The sequence below is a fragment of the Emydura macquarii genome, unplaced genomic scaffold (genome assembly GCF_026122565.2).
Source record: "Emydura macquarii macquarii isolate MOO-44397 ecotype Brisbane River unplaced genomic scaffold, CSIRO-AGI_Emac_v2 contig_1254, whole genome shotgun sequence".
Classification (NCBI taxonomy): domain Eukaryota; kingdom Metazoa; phylum Chordata; order Testudines; family Chelidae; genus Emydura; species Emydura macquarii.
This window is the reverse complement of record NW_027131391.1, coordinates 938,264-952,936: the sequence shown is the minus strand read 5'-3', so window position 1 is coordinate 952,936 and position 14,673 is coordinate 938,264. Positions and strand designations below refer to the sequence as shown.

General features: G+C 47.0%; 1 protein-coding gene across 5 annotated transcripts in view; it reads right to left on the bottom strand.

The window, feature by feature from the left end:
- The window catches only part of GGT5 (gamma-glutamyltransferase 5), a 97,436-nt gene that overhangs the window by 15,634 nt on the left and 67,129 nt on the right, over nucleotides 1-14,673 (bottom strand). For all 5 annotated transcript variants that reach the window (XM_067549999.1, XM_067549998.1, XM_067550000.1 and 2 more), the window contains exons 2-3: nucleotides 8,252-8,382; nucleotides 1,788-1,877 (exon numbers count right to left, since the gene is read on the bottom strand). In XM_067549999.1, the coding sequence (XP_067406100.1) occupies nucleotides 1,788-1,877; nucleotides 8,252-8,382 (221 nt within the window). The remainder of the gene's footprint in view (nucleotides 1-1,787; nucleotides 1,878-8,251; nucleotides 8,383-14,673) is intronic.

Genomic DNA, 14,673 nt, shown 5'->3' with positions numbered 1-14,673 from the left:
AAGTGGTGGAACAGGAGCTGTGATGAGTAGTGGAAAGAGTGATATAAATATCTAGACAGGGAAATAGAGATTGCACTCTCTTAAAGGATCCTTTCCCCTGCACAACGCCTCTTAGATCTCCTGCTGGGACAGCTGAGCCCTGTTCCTTTAAGAAACAATAACGGCCTTCATTTTCTGTTTCTCAGCTTCTCAGGCTGTAGAAGAGGGACACCAATATCTCCTTTCCTGGATTGTCCTGAGGCTTAATTCACTAGTGCCCATAAAGTGCTTTGAGATCCTTGAATGAAAGGCTCTAGGGAGGGACAAAGCATTAGCACGAAAGCAGCAAGGGTAGATCTCATGGCCTCTTCCTAAACAAAAGTATCTGCAGCCCAAGTTGAAGAAGATGTTTTTCTATTAGCTGTTAGTAGTAACAGGATTTGTATTCTGTTACAGGGTGAGGGTGAGACAGAAAAGGTAGTTTCCTGGTTACAGGCTTGTACTGGAACTCAGGAGACCTGGATTCAATTCCTGTCTCTGCCACAGATGCCCAGAATGATCTTGGGCAAGATGCCTGGGGCTTGATTTTTCGGAAGGTCTAAGCACCCACTGATCTTAATTGTTCTCAGTGGGAGCTGCTGCATGCCGAGCACTTGGAAAATGCAGTCCTACTTTGAAGATTATATATAAAAGGCACCTCCTTACTCCGCTGATCTGCCCACCTCGTGTGTGGTCAGTCACCTCTGCCAATTTTAGTGACAAAAATAATTTTTTTTAAATGATTTTTACTCCTGCATCATCAGCACAGTTATAAGAGAGTGTGCTGGACTCTAGTCCTTCTTGTGCATCAACACAACTCCTAGTTAAGTTCAGTCACAGTAACATCTGTGCAAACCCACCGACAGCAAGAAAATCACATGGGTGTCACTGAAAGCCGAATCTGAGGACAAGGAGGTTTGCAGATATACCACACGGGGCCTGATTTAGCCTGCAGAGCTTTTACTCCTGGTAACAATGCAGGAGAGAAAAAAATCTCTGTTCTCAGATTCCTGGCTGAGTTTGGTGGGAAATCAGTCACATCTCTTTCCTTGTCAGCTTTGCAGGTTTGATACAGCGCCACTGAGATACAAACATGCCCCTGCCATGCCATTTTTGCTGTCATTTTTCAGAGCAGAACTGCACTTTGAGCCACACTCCAGGGTAAGACCAATGAAGTGCACAGCTGTCAGCTTTGACTGACGGATAACAAGTCTTGCTTTGGGGCCTGATCCTACAAGCCTTTACAACAACAGCACACAGCCCCATTGAATTAAATGTGGCTATACGCAGGAGTAAGTGGGGCCGTAAGGGTTGAGTCCTCTGTGCTCCTTCACTAGATGTATTAAAAAATAACCTGACAGCTGGGCCAATGCTGGTGCTGATATTAAGAAAAAGCCTAGAACTGCGGTATGTGCAGGATCTATTCACGGGGGCTGGCACCAAGTCAATCCCAGGAGGTTTCTTGAGATTACTTTCCTCTCCCTAGGACACTTTTTCCCTTCTCATCCCACAGATTAGGTGGGTCCAAATGCTTTACTCAGTTCTGTTCAGCTTAGTACTCAAGAGCAACAGCAGGAAATAATGAAGAAGAGCAATCACCATAAATATAATGCACTGAGAAGCGTGACCCTCCAGAGACAGTGGACTTCCCATAATGCAGTCAAGTAGCGAGGTCTGCTATCCTCTCCCAAGCGCCAGGCAGTGGCCTCCTCTCTCTGCTTATTGCACCAAACTGTCTGAAAGGAAAACAGTGCAATTCCTGTTCTTACCTGTTTGGAGAAAACCGGTACATTGATTTAACAAGTCTTGTCTGATATTTTCTGGAGCTGTTTCACGAGCGTTAATTACCACGACCTTTCCTGGAAAAAAGAAGGGAAAACACAAAGTAAACTCTTCCCAATGTTTGGAAAGTTTCATCCATCACAATTAGTGGGGTAGAAAGCAGAGGGCTGGAGTTTAAGCTCTTTTGTGGAAACTGGTGAGGGTTGGAGTCCTGTTGGATCATGTACTGTGGAATCCATGAAGTCCATCACCAAACCTGCCAAGCTCTCATGTTGCGTTGATGAACTCTGCAGGAGGAAGCCTTCTTTCTGCAGAGTTCCCTTCCTCCTAACAATTTTAAGAACAGTACATCTCATACTGCTGATCCCTTTGGCTCTTCCTTTGACCAGAGAGCAAGATCATGATCCAGGATACACAGATGAGTTAATTTTGGCTGTACTGTTCTTAGAAACCTGTTGTGGTCCTTTTATGGTACCTGGGCAGTGCAAAGAGGCATACAGTCGGCTTAACCAGCTACGTAAGAATTCTCATCGCTATACCACTCCTGCACCTGCTGCAGGGAGCATGGTTGCACGCCACAGTCAAGTGGTCTTCATTGGCGTATCAGAGGCTGCCAGGACAGATCAATTTGCATTGCAGAAAGCACCAGCGGAAAAGGAACCAGCATGGAACCTTCTCCATCAGGCTCCATGGCACCTTTACTCACAGCAGGGCACTGAACTTTGAGAAGGATACGCTTAGAAAGTTCACTGGATTATAAAAGAGAGTGAGTGGTAAAGAACCCCAACTTATTCTTCACCTCCAAAGATAAAGGAACCGAGCAGCTTGGACTTTGTGGGAGATCCCGATCAGCTGTTTTGCTGGAAGGAAGCATAAGAAGCTTACCTTGAATGAATGGTTACTGACCTTTTGTAACTGTTCTTCAAGATGTGTTGCTCATGTCCATTCCATGTCAGGTGTGTGTGCGCCACATGCATTGGTGATGGAGATTTTTCCCTCAGTGGTATCCGTAGGGCCGGCTCTAGCACCCTCTGGGGTCACATGCATATGCGCCAGTATAAGGGGTGCTGCTAGCCCCCCACCCTCAATTTCTTCTTGCCTGAACTCTGACAAAGGGGAAGGAGGGTGGGTTGTGGAATGGACATAAGCAACACATCTCAAAGAACAACAGTTACAAGAGGTCAGTAATCATTCTTTCTTCTTTGAGTGCTTGCTCATGTCCATTCCATGTCAGGTGACTCCCAAGCAGTGCCTCTAGAGATGGGCCAAGAGATCATGGACATGCTGATTGTAATACTGCTCTGCCAAAGCCTGCATCATCCCGGGCCTGTTGAGTAATGGCGTAGTGGGACGCGAAGGTACCGACAGATTACCACATCGCGGCTCTGCAGATGTCCTGTATTGGCATCTGAGCTAGGAAAACTGTTGACGACGCTTGAGCTCTTGTAGAATGAGCTATCAATAAAGCTAAAGGCGTGACCTTCTGCTCTCGGGGAACCTCCACTATGGCCCCCACACGTAGGAGGGCTTTGCACCTCCTGGATGAGAAGTTGCTCGCGAGAAGGATCCCTGAAGAGGGACAGGGATGGGGGAGTGGGAAGGTGGGAGTGAAACAAACTGGAGGGAGTACCCGACTTCTACAATACTTAACACCCATTGGTCTGCTGCTATAGCAGCCCAGGCTGGGAAGAAGGGTACAAGATGGTCCAAAAATAAAAGGGAGACTGGATCCTGGATAAAGGCTGGTAGGTTGCCCCGGACACACCTTCAAAGGGCCAGCCTACCCCCAGAGGGGTAGCGGCTCGAGCCCAATTGAGAGGTGGCAGCAGAAGCTTGACTTTGGCATCTCTTATAACTCCTATTTTTCTTTCTGTAGGGCTCACCCCTGGACTGGCTTCTAAACCTTTGAAGCTGTTGCGGCCTGAAGTGTCTCCTAGAGGTCGACAGGGTGTAGAGACGCAAAGATCGGAGTGTGGCTCTGGAGTCCTCTAAACTGTGCAGCCTTGTGTCCATTTGTTCTGCAAACGGGGCTGCACCATCGAGATAGCTGATGCCATTGTCCTAGCCACCGAATCAGCCGCATCAGAGGCTGCCTGGAGGGAGGCTCAGATACTGTCTTACCCTCCTCCAGTAAAGTCTCAAACTCCTGTTTGCAGCCCTGGAGTGCCAGGTATTATCATCATATCTCCCCAACAGAGCTTGCTGGTTCAATATGTGTAGTTGTAGGCTCGCAGTTGAGTAAACCTTTCTGCCAAAAAGGTCTAGTCTCTTTGCCTCTTTATTTCGGGGGTCGAACTCGCCTGCCCCAGTCTGTCTCTTGTGTCGGCAGCTGTTACCATCAACAACCCCGGGGAGGGATGAGAGTACAAATATTCAAATCCCTTAGTGAGTACCTGATATTTTTTCTCGGCCCGTTTAGATACAGGAGGCATGGGGGCTGGGATCTGCCGCAGATCTTGACTAGCTTCACAATCCCTTCATGGACCACGAGAGCCACCTTAGATGAGGCTGCTGCTGCCAGGATGTCAAGGAGCTCGCCAGCAGGCTCCTTCAGCTCCTCCACCTCTAATCCCAAGTCTGAGGCTACCTGCTTGAGCAGCTCTTGGTGTGCTCTTCAGTTGTCCTGTGGGATAGTGGCAGAGGGCCCCACTACTGCCTCATCTGGCAAGGAAGACGATGATGCTGGCAAGAGGGGAGGAATGAGCTTGCGGGAGTGGTGTCAGCATATTGGTCTGACTCCACGACTAAGTGGCTGCTGCTGAACATCTCTCTGAAACCCCTGAGAGCGAATGCTGCAAGTGTGACCCATTGCCACTGGAGCCAAGCTCCCATAGGGGCCCCATGGGGAAGCCCGCAGCTGCTGCAGCGGTCATCTGTCTCTTGGGTAGGGCCACTACATTCCCTTCCAAATCCGAGGAGTCCTCTCTTGGTGACCATGATGGTGCTGAAGTCGCCTCCACTTCCCCACTGTACCGGAAGGAGCGGTGTCTGGGGAAATGGTACAGGGGACCTGTGGGGTATTGCCATGAGTCCGGAGACCTGTAGCTGTATTCCAGCAACCGATATCGGCATGTTGGGGATTGGTGCCAAGATTCCAGAGATCAGCGTCGGTGTTCTGGGGACCGGTGCCGCAAATCCGAGGACTGGTATCATGGGTCCAAAAACCGGAGCTGTGACTCCAACTGTCGGCAATGTGGCTCCAGGGACCAGTGCAAGGGGTCTGATGACTGCTGGTGAGGTATCAGCAACCCACACGGGGCTGGGAAGCAACATCTGGTGTCAGATATCGCTGCAGACGCCCCATTGCAGATTTGCCTCTGGATGGCCCCGCAGTCGATGTTACTGGCAAGCGATCCTGGTGCAGGTGTCTCCCTTCCTAAGGCTTTGGCGGCACAGGAATCGATAGAAGGTCCTTGGCAGCTTGGAACGCCTTGGGTGTGAATGGTACCATAAGGTGCCGGATGCCCCTGCTGCTCTCAGGAGTCAGCAGAGGGTTCTGGATTGGGCTGGGAACTCCAAGAGGTAAGGCTGCTGCTGACCTGAGTCCCAGCAAAGACAAGCGGCCCAGCACAGGTCTCGCCTCATCTCCTGTGCTCTTTTTGTTGCTCCTTGGTGTCGGTGAGCGCCCTCTCCCGTATGCACCTTCCTATGCTTCTTCTTTGGCACTGGGGATGGCGATTGATGCCAGGTGGAACTCAGTGCTGGAGGGGCACTCTGCACCGGTGCCAATGTACTCGGCATTCAGTTTGAACGGCCCAGCTCAGAGGCCGGTCTAAGAGCTGACTCCATTTGAAGTGCCCTCAATCTAATGTCCCATTCTTTTTTAGTGCAAACTCTAAACCCCCTACAGATCCTGCTCTTATTTCATACGTGAGTCTCTCTCAGGCACTTCAGGCAGCTCTGACTGAGGGTCACTCACTGACATTGGCTTCTTGTACGATGTGCAAGATTTGAAGCCCAGGGACCAGGGCATGCCTCATCCCTGGGGAGGTCGTATCTACGATATAACAGGTAAACTAAGAGCTAAAACTAACTTACTTTTAACTACAGACACTATTACTGAGAGAAAAACCACTGGGTTAGAAGAGCTTGCTGAAGCAAGAGGACGTTCCAGCACTGTCATGGGCGGTAAGAAGGAACTGAAAGGGAGGGTGCATATGCATGCAACCCAAGACAGCACTAGAACCAGCCCTAAGGATACCACTGAGGGAACTATCTCCAGCACCGGTGCATGTGGCATACACACACCTGACATGGAATGGACATAAGCAAGGATTCAAAGAAGAACCAAGACTGTAGTTTGGTTCAGTTTTAGTCACTAAAAAGCATTTTTCATTTTTATTTATTTATAATAATTCCTGACTTTATCTCTTTAAAGGAGCAATGGATTATGTTACTTCCCTAAATGTTAAAGGAGAGGGCTGGACATTTCAGGGCAGAGAGTCGGGGTAAAATTCGGGACTAGAGGTGATTGGCAAGTAGTAACCAAGGCAGATGGAGACCAGAGTGTGGCTTGTTGTAACAAGCTGAACAAGGGCTGCTTACACATTGACACTCAGAGCACGCTTGTATGCTGGCTGGAAGCATCCAGACAGGAAGCTACAGCAACAGAGCATTTTAAGACACTCAAAGTTACAGGACAAATGGTAACACAACCTCTCACTAGTCTGTGTTGCACTCCAAAATGTGACAATCACACCCGGTCATATTATCCTCTTGTCCATATAAGTCCCTGTAAACATTCAATACTCCATATTCATCTGCTACTATAGATAAGACACTCCATTTTCCAAGTACAAGCCAGAGAGCAATGCAATGTGCAGATGTGCAGCACCATATGCACCCTCACAGAACTGGCTGTTGATAATCGTTGTACCTGGGCTAGGCTAGGAGGCGGGGCATGTGTGCAGATTATATTATCATGCAACTATAGACCACACTATTGTAATTCATATATACAACGGAGAGCACTTAAATCCCTTTCATGTGGCAACAAATGGGATTCTCCCACCAGTGAATGGGGGGGGGGAAAGTGAGGCGAAGAGTGGAACCACAAATGAATGTTGCATTGTGGACTGCAGCTACCTGACTGTCTATACCAGTATCAGTATGTGCATGTCCATACAGCCACTGCCAATAAAACTGTATTGGCAGGTGGTAACGATGTTGTGAATAGGAGAATAACTATGTCAATAGAAGTGGAGAGTTTGGTTGGTAAGAGATAATGTGCCAGGCTGTGATGAACAAATGGAGAGTTTTGCCAGTACAGCATTCTAGTGTAGGTCAGTCCTGAGTATTCCCAGACTTTGTTACTTAGCGGGTTTGTTTTGTCTTAAACTACAGTGTTATTATTACTACTAATTTCTATAGGCTACGTCATCTTGGTGAAGCGAAGGTGCTATTAAAACAGTGAAGCAGGAACACAACAAAAAAATGAGTTTTAAAAGCCAAACAAAACAGACAAGTACAAGTCTCACGTCTGTTTTCTCATGAAAAAACTCCTAACTGTAAGACCAGTAGAACAATGGAACAATAGGAACAAAGCCTCGGGAGGATGTGGAAGCACCTTCACCGGAGGTTTTCAAAAGGAGGCTGGACAGCCATCTGTCTGGGCTGGTTTAGACACAAAAAATCCTGCGTCTTGGCAGGGGGTTAGACTAGATGACCTTTGTGGTCCCGTCTAATCCTGTGGTTCTCTATGTCAGAGCCTGAGAGCTACTAGACTTGAGCATAGATGGGTTGCCAAAAGAAGCAAGTTGCAAAGTTAGGAGGCTTGAGTCCCCACAGTCTGGCTCTTTATGGAGTCCTGAACACACACACACACAAAGTGCTGTCCTCAGCCGTTTGCACAGGAATACAGTAAAAGAGAGCAGGTGCAAAGCCATGAGGCATTAAGTCCAAGGTCTCACCTAAGAAAGGACCATCACCAGACATGGAGAGTCACATCCACCCCTCAAGCGCAGCCACAACAGGGCTGAATATGGCCCAGAGTGTTTACACTTAGGTTCTCATAGCAAAAACTTCCTTTCTGATCTCACCTGCATTGGCTGAGCATAAGGTGAGCATCAGCCCTTTCAGATAACTGGGATTCAGTCCATTCTGGGTTAGCGCTAATGCCTGCCTGATGTTCAAACATGGTTGGGTTTTTTACCTTAACTCCAGCATTCCCTCATCTCCATGCATTTTCTTTTTGAATTACTGCAACATCTACACTACTGTGAGTAAACTGATGTCTGTTTACAGCCATTGCTCTGCTGTAATGAATAGTTTGATCTGGGAATACAACAGCATTCCAGCTGGGGAGTGCAGCTTTCATAGAAAAATGCTTTGTCAGAGCTTCAAGGACATTGACTTCTGCAAGGCTACTGAGTGAACACGCTGGTGAATAGATTCTAAAGGCGGCATATGCAAATACTATGGGAGAAGCACCTGGGAAGGGACAGACCCTTACCTGTGGTTGCATTATAGATGGTAAAGATGACACCTCCTCCCAAACCCATACTCTGGGGGTTAAAAACTGAAGTGCAGATCAAAGCAGCAATAGCAGCATCCACAGCCGAACCTTTACTTTGTAGGATGTCCCTGTGTGAGAAAAGGAGAGAAAAATATTGTCAAAGACCAGCCAGCACAGAACTGAGCAGGCTCATGGAAGATCCTTCCTGCTTGTAATGCAAATGATATACAGGTGGCAAGTGGGGAGGAGCCAATAGCTAAGTGGACTGAAGCTGCTAGGGTGATTTCTCAAAACTGGGCGGAAATTACAGTAGTGGGAAAGGAAACTGGACAGAGAAGAGATAACCCTTGAAAAAGAGAGGTAGGAAATCTGTGTGAAGGTGGATCAAAAATCTGCACAAGGAAGTGACACAGCTGGAGCTTGCCTGCCAGCCAGAAGACTTAATTAGGCTGAGTTGAAGGATAAAAATAGAGAACAATCATTGGAAATTGCTACTGCTTTCTAGCCACAGCAACAAGGCAGATAAGGAAATGATCATGCAAAGAGGAGAAAAGTTACTGAAAACCAGAAACCACCCAGGAGATCAGAGCACAGTCTATAATGCAGAGCTGAAGTCTTTACAAATGTCTTAACTAAGTGATTTGAGGCTAGTTCAACCGCACTGTTTCCAGCTTCTATGGCAATTAGAAAAGACAGCATTTGGTTATTAAATATATTGTGGGCAGAGGGGGAGAATATGAGTTACAGGTGGGTAGTGAGAAACAAGCCCCCTGGATCTGAACACCAACGCTGTGAAAATTCAGGGCCTGATTCTTCTCTCACTAACACCACTGTAACCCTACCAGGTTAAGTGAACCTATTCCAAACTTACACCAGGGTGAATGAGCTCAATCAGGGCACTGGATCCCAATCTAGACTTCATTTCAAATTCCTTCAGAATGCAATTTTCACTACGCAGTGGTGACCAGAGCCTCCAAAATAATGGCTGGATCCACAGATCTGTTGCAAAAACCATTCAGCTCAGAGGAAGCTCAAATCCCCACTCACTGCAGGCCAGGGCTGTCCATGTCTAGCTTTATAGGATATTCTGGGGCCTCCTGACCATCTTCCCAACAGTAATGAATTTAGCCTCAGAACACTCCTGACACATAGGGAAGTATTCTTCCCACTATACAGATAGGGGAACTGAGGCACAGAGAGGGATTATGAGACTGGCCCAATACACAGAGTTTGGTAGCAGAGCCAGGAACAGAACCAGACCCCTAGTCCAGTGCCCTGTCTACAAAGTCACACCTCTTGTAGCACGAGTTTAGAATACAATGAATGATGTAGCTGTTGAATGGTTATGAAAGTGCCTTGCTCTCCTCAGCTAAAAGGAGCTATAGGAGTGAAACACTATTAAGATGACATTTGCATGAGGCTAAGCAAATTCACCAAGCACATGAGATTCTGCATGGTCACCCTATCAGCTATCCTCTCCACACTGTCTCAGAATGACTGGTTTGCTGCTCTGGACCTTCAGGATGCTTACCTTCATGCAATGATTCTGCCCAGCCACAGGAAGGCTCTGCATTTTGTGGTAGGAGAACATCATTTTCAGTATATGTTTATCCCTCTCTTCTGCCCCCAAGTCTTCACCAAATGCATGGTGGTGGTCATGGCATATCTCAGAAAGAAGGGAATCCACATCTTCCCATACCTTGACGATTGGCTGCTAAAGGGTTCCTCCAGAGAAGAGATTCTCACCCATGTTGACACCACACTGCATTTACTCAACCATCTGGGACTCGTTTTAAACACCGCAAAGTCAACCGTGGCTCCAACTCAACAAACCTAGTTCACTGGGGCCCTGTTCGATTTCATGAAGCTGAGGACATTCTGCTAACTGACTGCTTCAAGGCAATTCAGCAGCTCTGCCTCAGTCTGCAGTCCCAGCCACCCACGACAGTCCACGTGTATCCAAGCCTGTTGGGCCACATGTCTGCTTGCACACAGATGGTCCAGTTCATCAGGCTGTGCCTTTGCCCTCTTCAGATGTGGTTCAGGATGGTTTACCTCCCTGCCCTGCATCTTCTGGGCAGGCTGGTTGTCCTTCCTCCATTCGTCCTGGATTCCTTGCACAGTGGTAGTGCCCACACATGTACCAAGCCCTCTCTGACCAAGTCGGTGGCTACCAACACTTCCCTTCTGGGTTGAGGGGGCACATCTGGATTCACTGAGGGCGCAGGGTCTGTGGTCAGTACAGAAAGCCTCCCTCCGTATCAACGTTTGGGAACTTCAGGCCATCCACAATGCATGCTGTGCCTTCTGGGACCACATCAGACACTCAGTGGTTCACATCCTCAGGGACAATACCACCACGATGTACTATGTGAACAAGCTGGGGGGAGGCACATTCCGGGTTACTCTGTCTGGAGGTGATCAACCTGTGACAGCTTTGCATCAAGGAAGAAATAACTCTGGTAGCAGTCCATTTGCCAGGGGTGCAAAATCATCTGACAGACCATCTCAGAAGGGTCATCTTCACAATGTGGGTCATCCCCATGAGCAACCTGTTTGTGATGAGAGAAAACAGGAAGTGTCACCTATTCTGCTCCTGAGAGGACCTCAGTCCAGACTCCCTCTCTGATGCCTTCCGTTGCAGTTGGCAGTCAGGTCTTCTGTTTGCCTTTCCTCCTATTGCAATCATTCCATGGATCATCAAGGCAGATCAGGTCAAGCTCATCCTCATTGTTCCAGTGTAGCTGAGAGACAAGGCTTGTTCTCAGAACTCATTGCTCTGTCGGTTCAGCCTCACATATCACTTCCTCTCCATCTTGACTTGCTCACTCATAACTATGGCCGCATCCTGCATTCTGTGATCAGTTTCCTGCATCTGGTAGTGTGGCTGCTACACATCTGAATGAAGAGGAAGAGTAGTGCTCGGCGGCTGTCCAACCAGTCCTACTCAATAGTAGGAAGTCCTCCACTCGGACGGCCTATTTAGTGAACTGAAAGAGATTCTCAGTGTGGCCCTTGGCCCACAGAACAAGAATCTAGGACATCTTGGACTATCTGCTACATCTTCAGAAATCAGATCTGGCACTCAGTTCCCTGAGAGTTCATTTGGCAGGGATATCAGCATTCCATTCCCCCAATTCAAGGGAATTCAGTTTTTTCCAGTGCCATGATGATGGGATTTCTGAATAGGCTTCTCCACTTACATTCTCCAGTCTGAAAAACAGGTCCCCTGTGGGACCTAAACACGGTCCTGGTAGCTCTGATGAGCCCTCTGTCTGAGCCCCTTGTGGCCTACCCACTGCCCCTCCTATCTCAGAAAACTACATTCCTGATAGCCATCACTTCAGCAAGAAGGGTGTGTGAGTTACAGGCCCTAATGGCTGAGCTGCCTTACACCCAGTTCCCCAAGAACAAAGTAATGCTGTGACCATACCCAAAGATTTTATCCAAGACGGTCTCTCAATTTCATCCTAATCAGGCGGTATATTTACCTGTGTTTTTCCCTCGGCCACACTCTTGCCCAAAAGAACAGCGCCTCCATAATCTGGATATCGGGCAATGTCTAGTCTTTTATCTAGACAGGACTAAACCATTTCGTGCTTTACCTCACCTGCAGGCCACATGAAGGGGCAAGCCGCTTTGGCTCAGACCATCTCTAGCAGGATAACATCCTGCATCAAGGCTGCATATGAGATCGCGTCAGCTACACCCGCTCAGAGGATATGGGCTCAGTCCATGAGAGCAGAAGTGACTCTGTAGCGTTTTCAGTGACATTTCCATATTGGACATTTGCAGGGCTGCCATGTGTTCATCTATACATACGTTTACAGACTGCTATGCTATTATTGCATCTTCAAGAGCAGATGCAGGCCTCAGAAGGGCAGTCCTGTGATCTCTACTGCAGTAGACTCTGAGCCCCACCTCCACATTGGGGTACTGCTTGTGAGTCACATAAGTGGAATACACATCTGCACTCAACTCAAAGAAAAAGAAATGGTTACTTATAGTAACTGTGGTTCTTTGAGATGTGACGCAGGAGAGTATTCCACAACTCACTCTCTATCCCCTCTGCACTGGAGTCTCCTCTGATGGGCTTTCGGTGCGAAGGAACTAAGGGGGGATTGGGGCAGCGCCACCTCATACAACCGGGGGGAGGGGGGGAGGACGGGGACGACGACGACTACCGTCAAGAAGCATGACCATTGCCCTTCTAGGCAAAAGTCTCCAACTCCAGCGTGCTGGGTGCACACACACCTAAGTGGAATACATGTCTGCATCACATCTCAAAGAACCACAGCCACAGTAAGTAACCGTTTCTTTTTGTCATTAAATTGGGAGTATCCAGGCCCTAGCATTAGCATTAGAACCAACCAGCACACAGTTGAGGATTACCAACAGGATATGCTCAATATTCTTTGGATGCTACTCTCCAGGAAGAGTAAAGCCTAGTCTACGCTAGAAATGGTTTGCCAGTATACTTTGCCAGCAAACCTTCTAGTGTAAATGCAGTTTATACTGGAAAAAAAGTGCTTTTGATGATAGAGCTTATACTAGTTCCCTGAGTGAAATCAGCTATCCCAGCAAAAGCACTTTTATGCTGGTATAATTGCATCTACTCTAGGGCTTTTACCAGCATAGAAGTCTCACCCACAAAGTCACCCCCTTAATCAATATTATTATACTAGAGAAAGTTTCTAGTGTAAACCTGGCCTAAGAGAAAAGGGAATTGCACATAATCTCACACCACTGACCATGAGCCTGTGGGGGCTTGTTTTGCACATACCTCTCAGAAACACAAGTATAAAAATATTTTCATTCATTTGGATCTGGAAGAACGTTCTTTGTGTAAAAGGGTGGCGCTTACAGTTGGGAATTTTCCATTAACTTTACCTTGACTGATGTATTTAAGTCATGCTCAATTACTGGGATAACTGATCCCTACTCAGCCAAAGCCAGGAGTGAAATAGCAGATTATGATACTAGCTGGGGCATGCCTACATAAACAGCTCTGTAAAGGCACCAGGCTGCAAAATTGGGTCCCTATGTGTATCACTGATTATATTTTATTATTTGCGCTGAAGCAGCCAGGATTAGCCACTACACAGAATTCTGAACTTGGTGGACCTTTACTTTGTTCCACTGGTCTTATTCCTGTGCTCCCACAGAAATCACTGCAATCTCTGCTATGGAGACCAGTTTTCCAGCCTGGCTTTATCTCCCACGTGAAACAAATCTGTCACCCTCTACTTGTTCCCTGAAGGGAGCGTCTATTTGAAGAGGTAGCAGAGAATGCAGAGCCCTAGGTTGGTTAAATATGTGCTGAAAGATTTGTCTTTCTTCCTCATTTCCACCCATTATAAGAAGTTCCCTTCATGGCTGTATAGAGGTGGTGTTTTTTCCTAACACGAGAGGTTTTAAGGAAGTAGAGGCAGGATCTTAAATATAAAAAGCCTGTGACCATCCAACAAAGCTGCTCTGACCCTTCTATAAGAAACCACAGATTCCCAGCACTTGAGTCTACAGCTATGTTTATAATTTATCACAGCATTTGCAATTCCTATGAGCCACATTCATCACTGTTTTATGGCCCCTTGGCCATTATCTTTTTAGAGCAGCACAGATAAAATCACTCACATCCCTCCTGAACATTTAACATTGTGTTACAAATACCGTAGCCTAAACAACCCCTCAGGCCTAAACCATCTTCCTTCACACATTACATTGGGGCTGCTTATCTTTTCCAGAAGATGAGTAAATCTTGCATAATCCCAGGAGATATTCTGAGTGTTTATCCTTCATGGAGAATTCTTTCCACCAGATCCAAATACATATGAAAAAACAACGAGAGTTCTGTAGCACTTTAAAGACTAACACATTTAATTTCAGTAGGCGTAAGCTTTTGTGAGCTTCAGCTCACTTCCTCAGATGCAGCTGGTACTGAGGAAGTGAGCTGAAGCTCACGAAAGCTTATGCCTACTGAAATTAAATTTGTTAGTCTTTAAAGTGCTACAGAACTCTCGTTGTTTTTGCTGTATACAGACTAACACGGCTACCCCTCTGGAACTCAAATACATATGGGAATTCAGAGCCAGTGCCCTCTGCATTTTAAACACATTAGTTCAGTGCACTCTGTACAGAGGTTGGAGTTTATAAATCACACTGATGTGGACCTGGGTGAGCTGCTCCCAGAATCTCAGTCTACTGCTTAAAGCTTTTAAATTCCCAACCAAAGCAGCGTTTATTTAACAACAGCAACATTGGGTGATAAACACTATTTAATTACTGCAAACACTTTTAAGGCTTTATAGTAATGCCACATGTACAAAACAGTTCGATCTCAGTGTATAGTAATGTGGTCTCTCCTTCTCCTACTCCTCCCAGCAGAACTTGACTCGAGTTAATAAAACTCAAGCAAATTC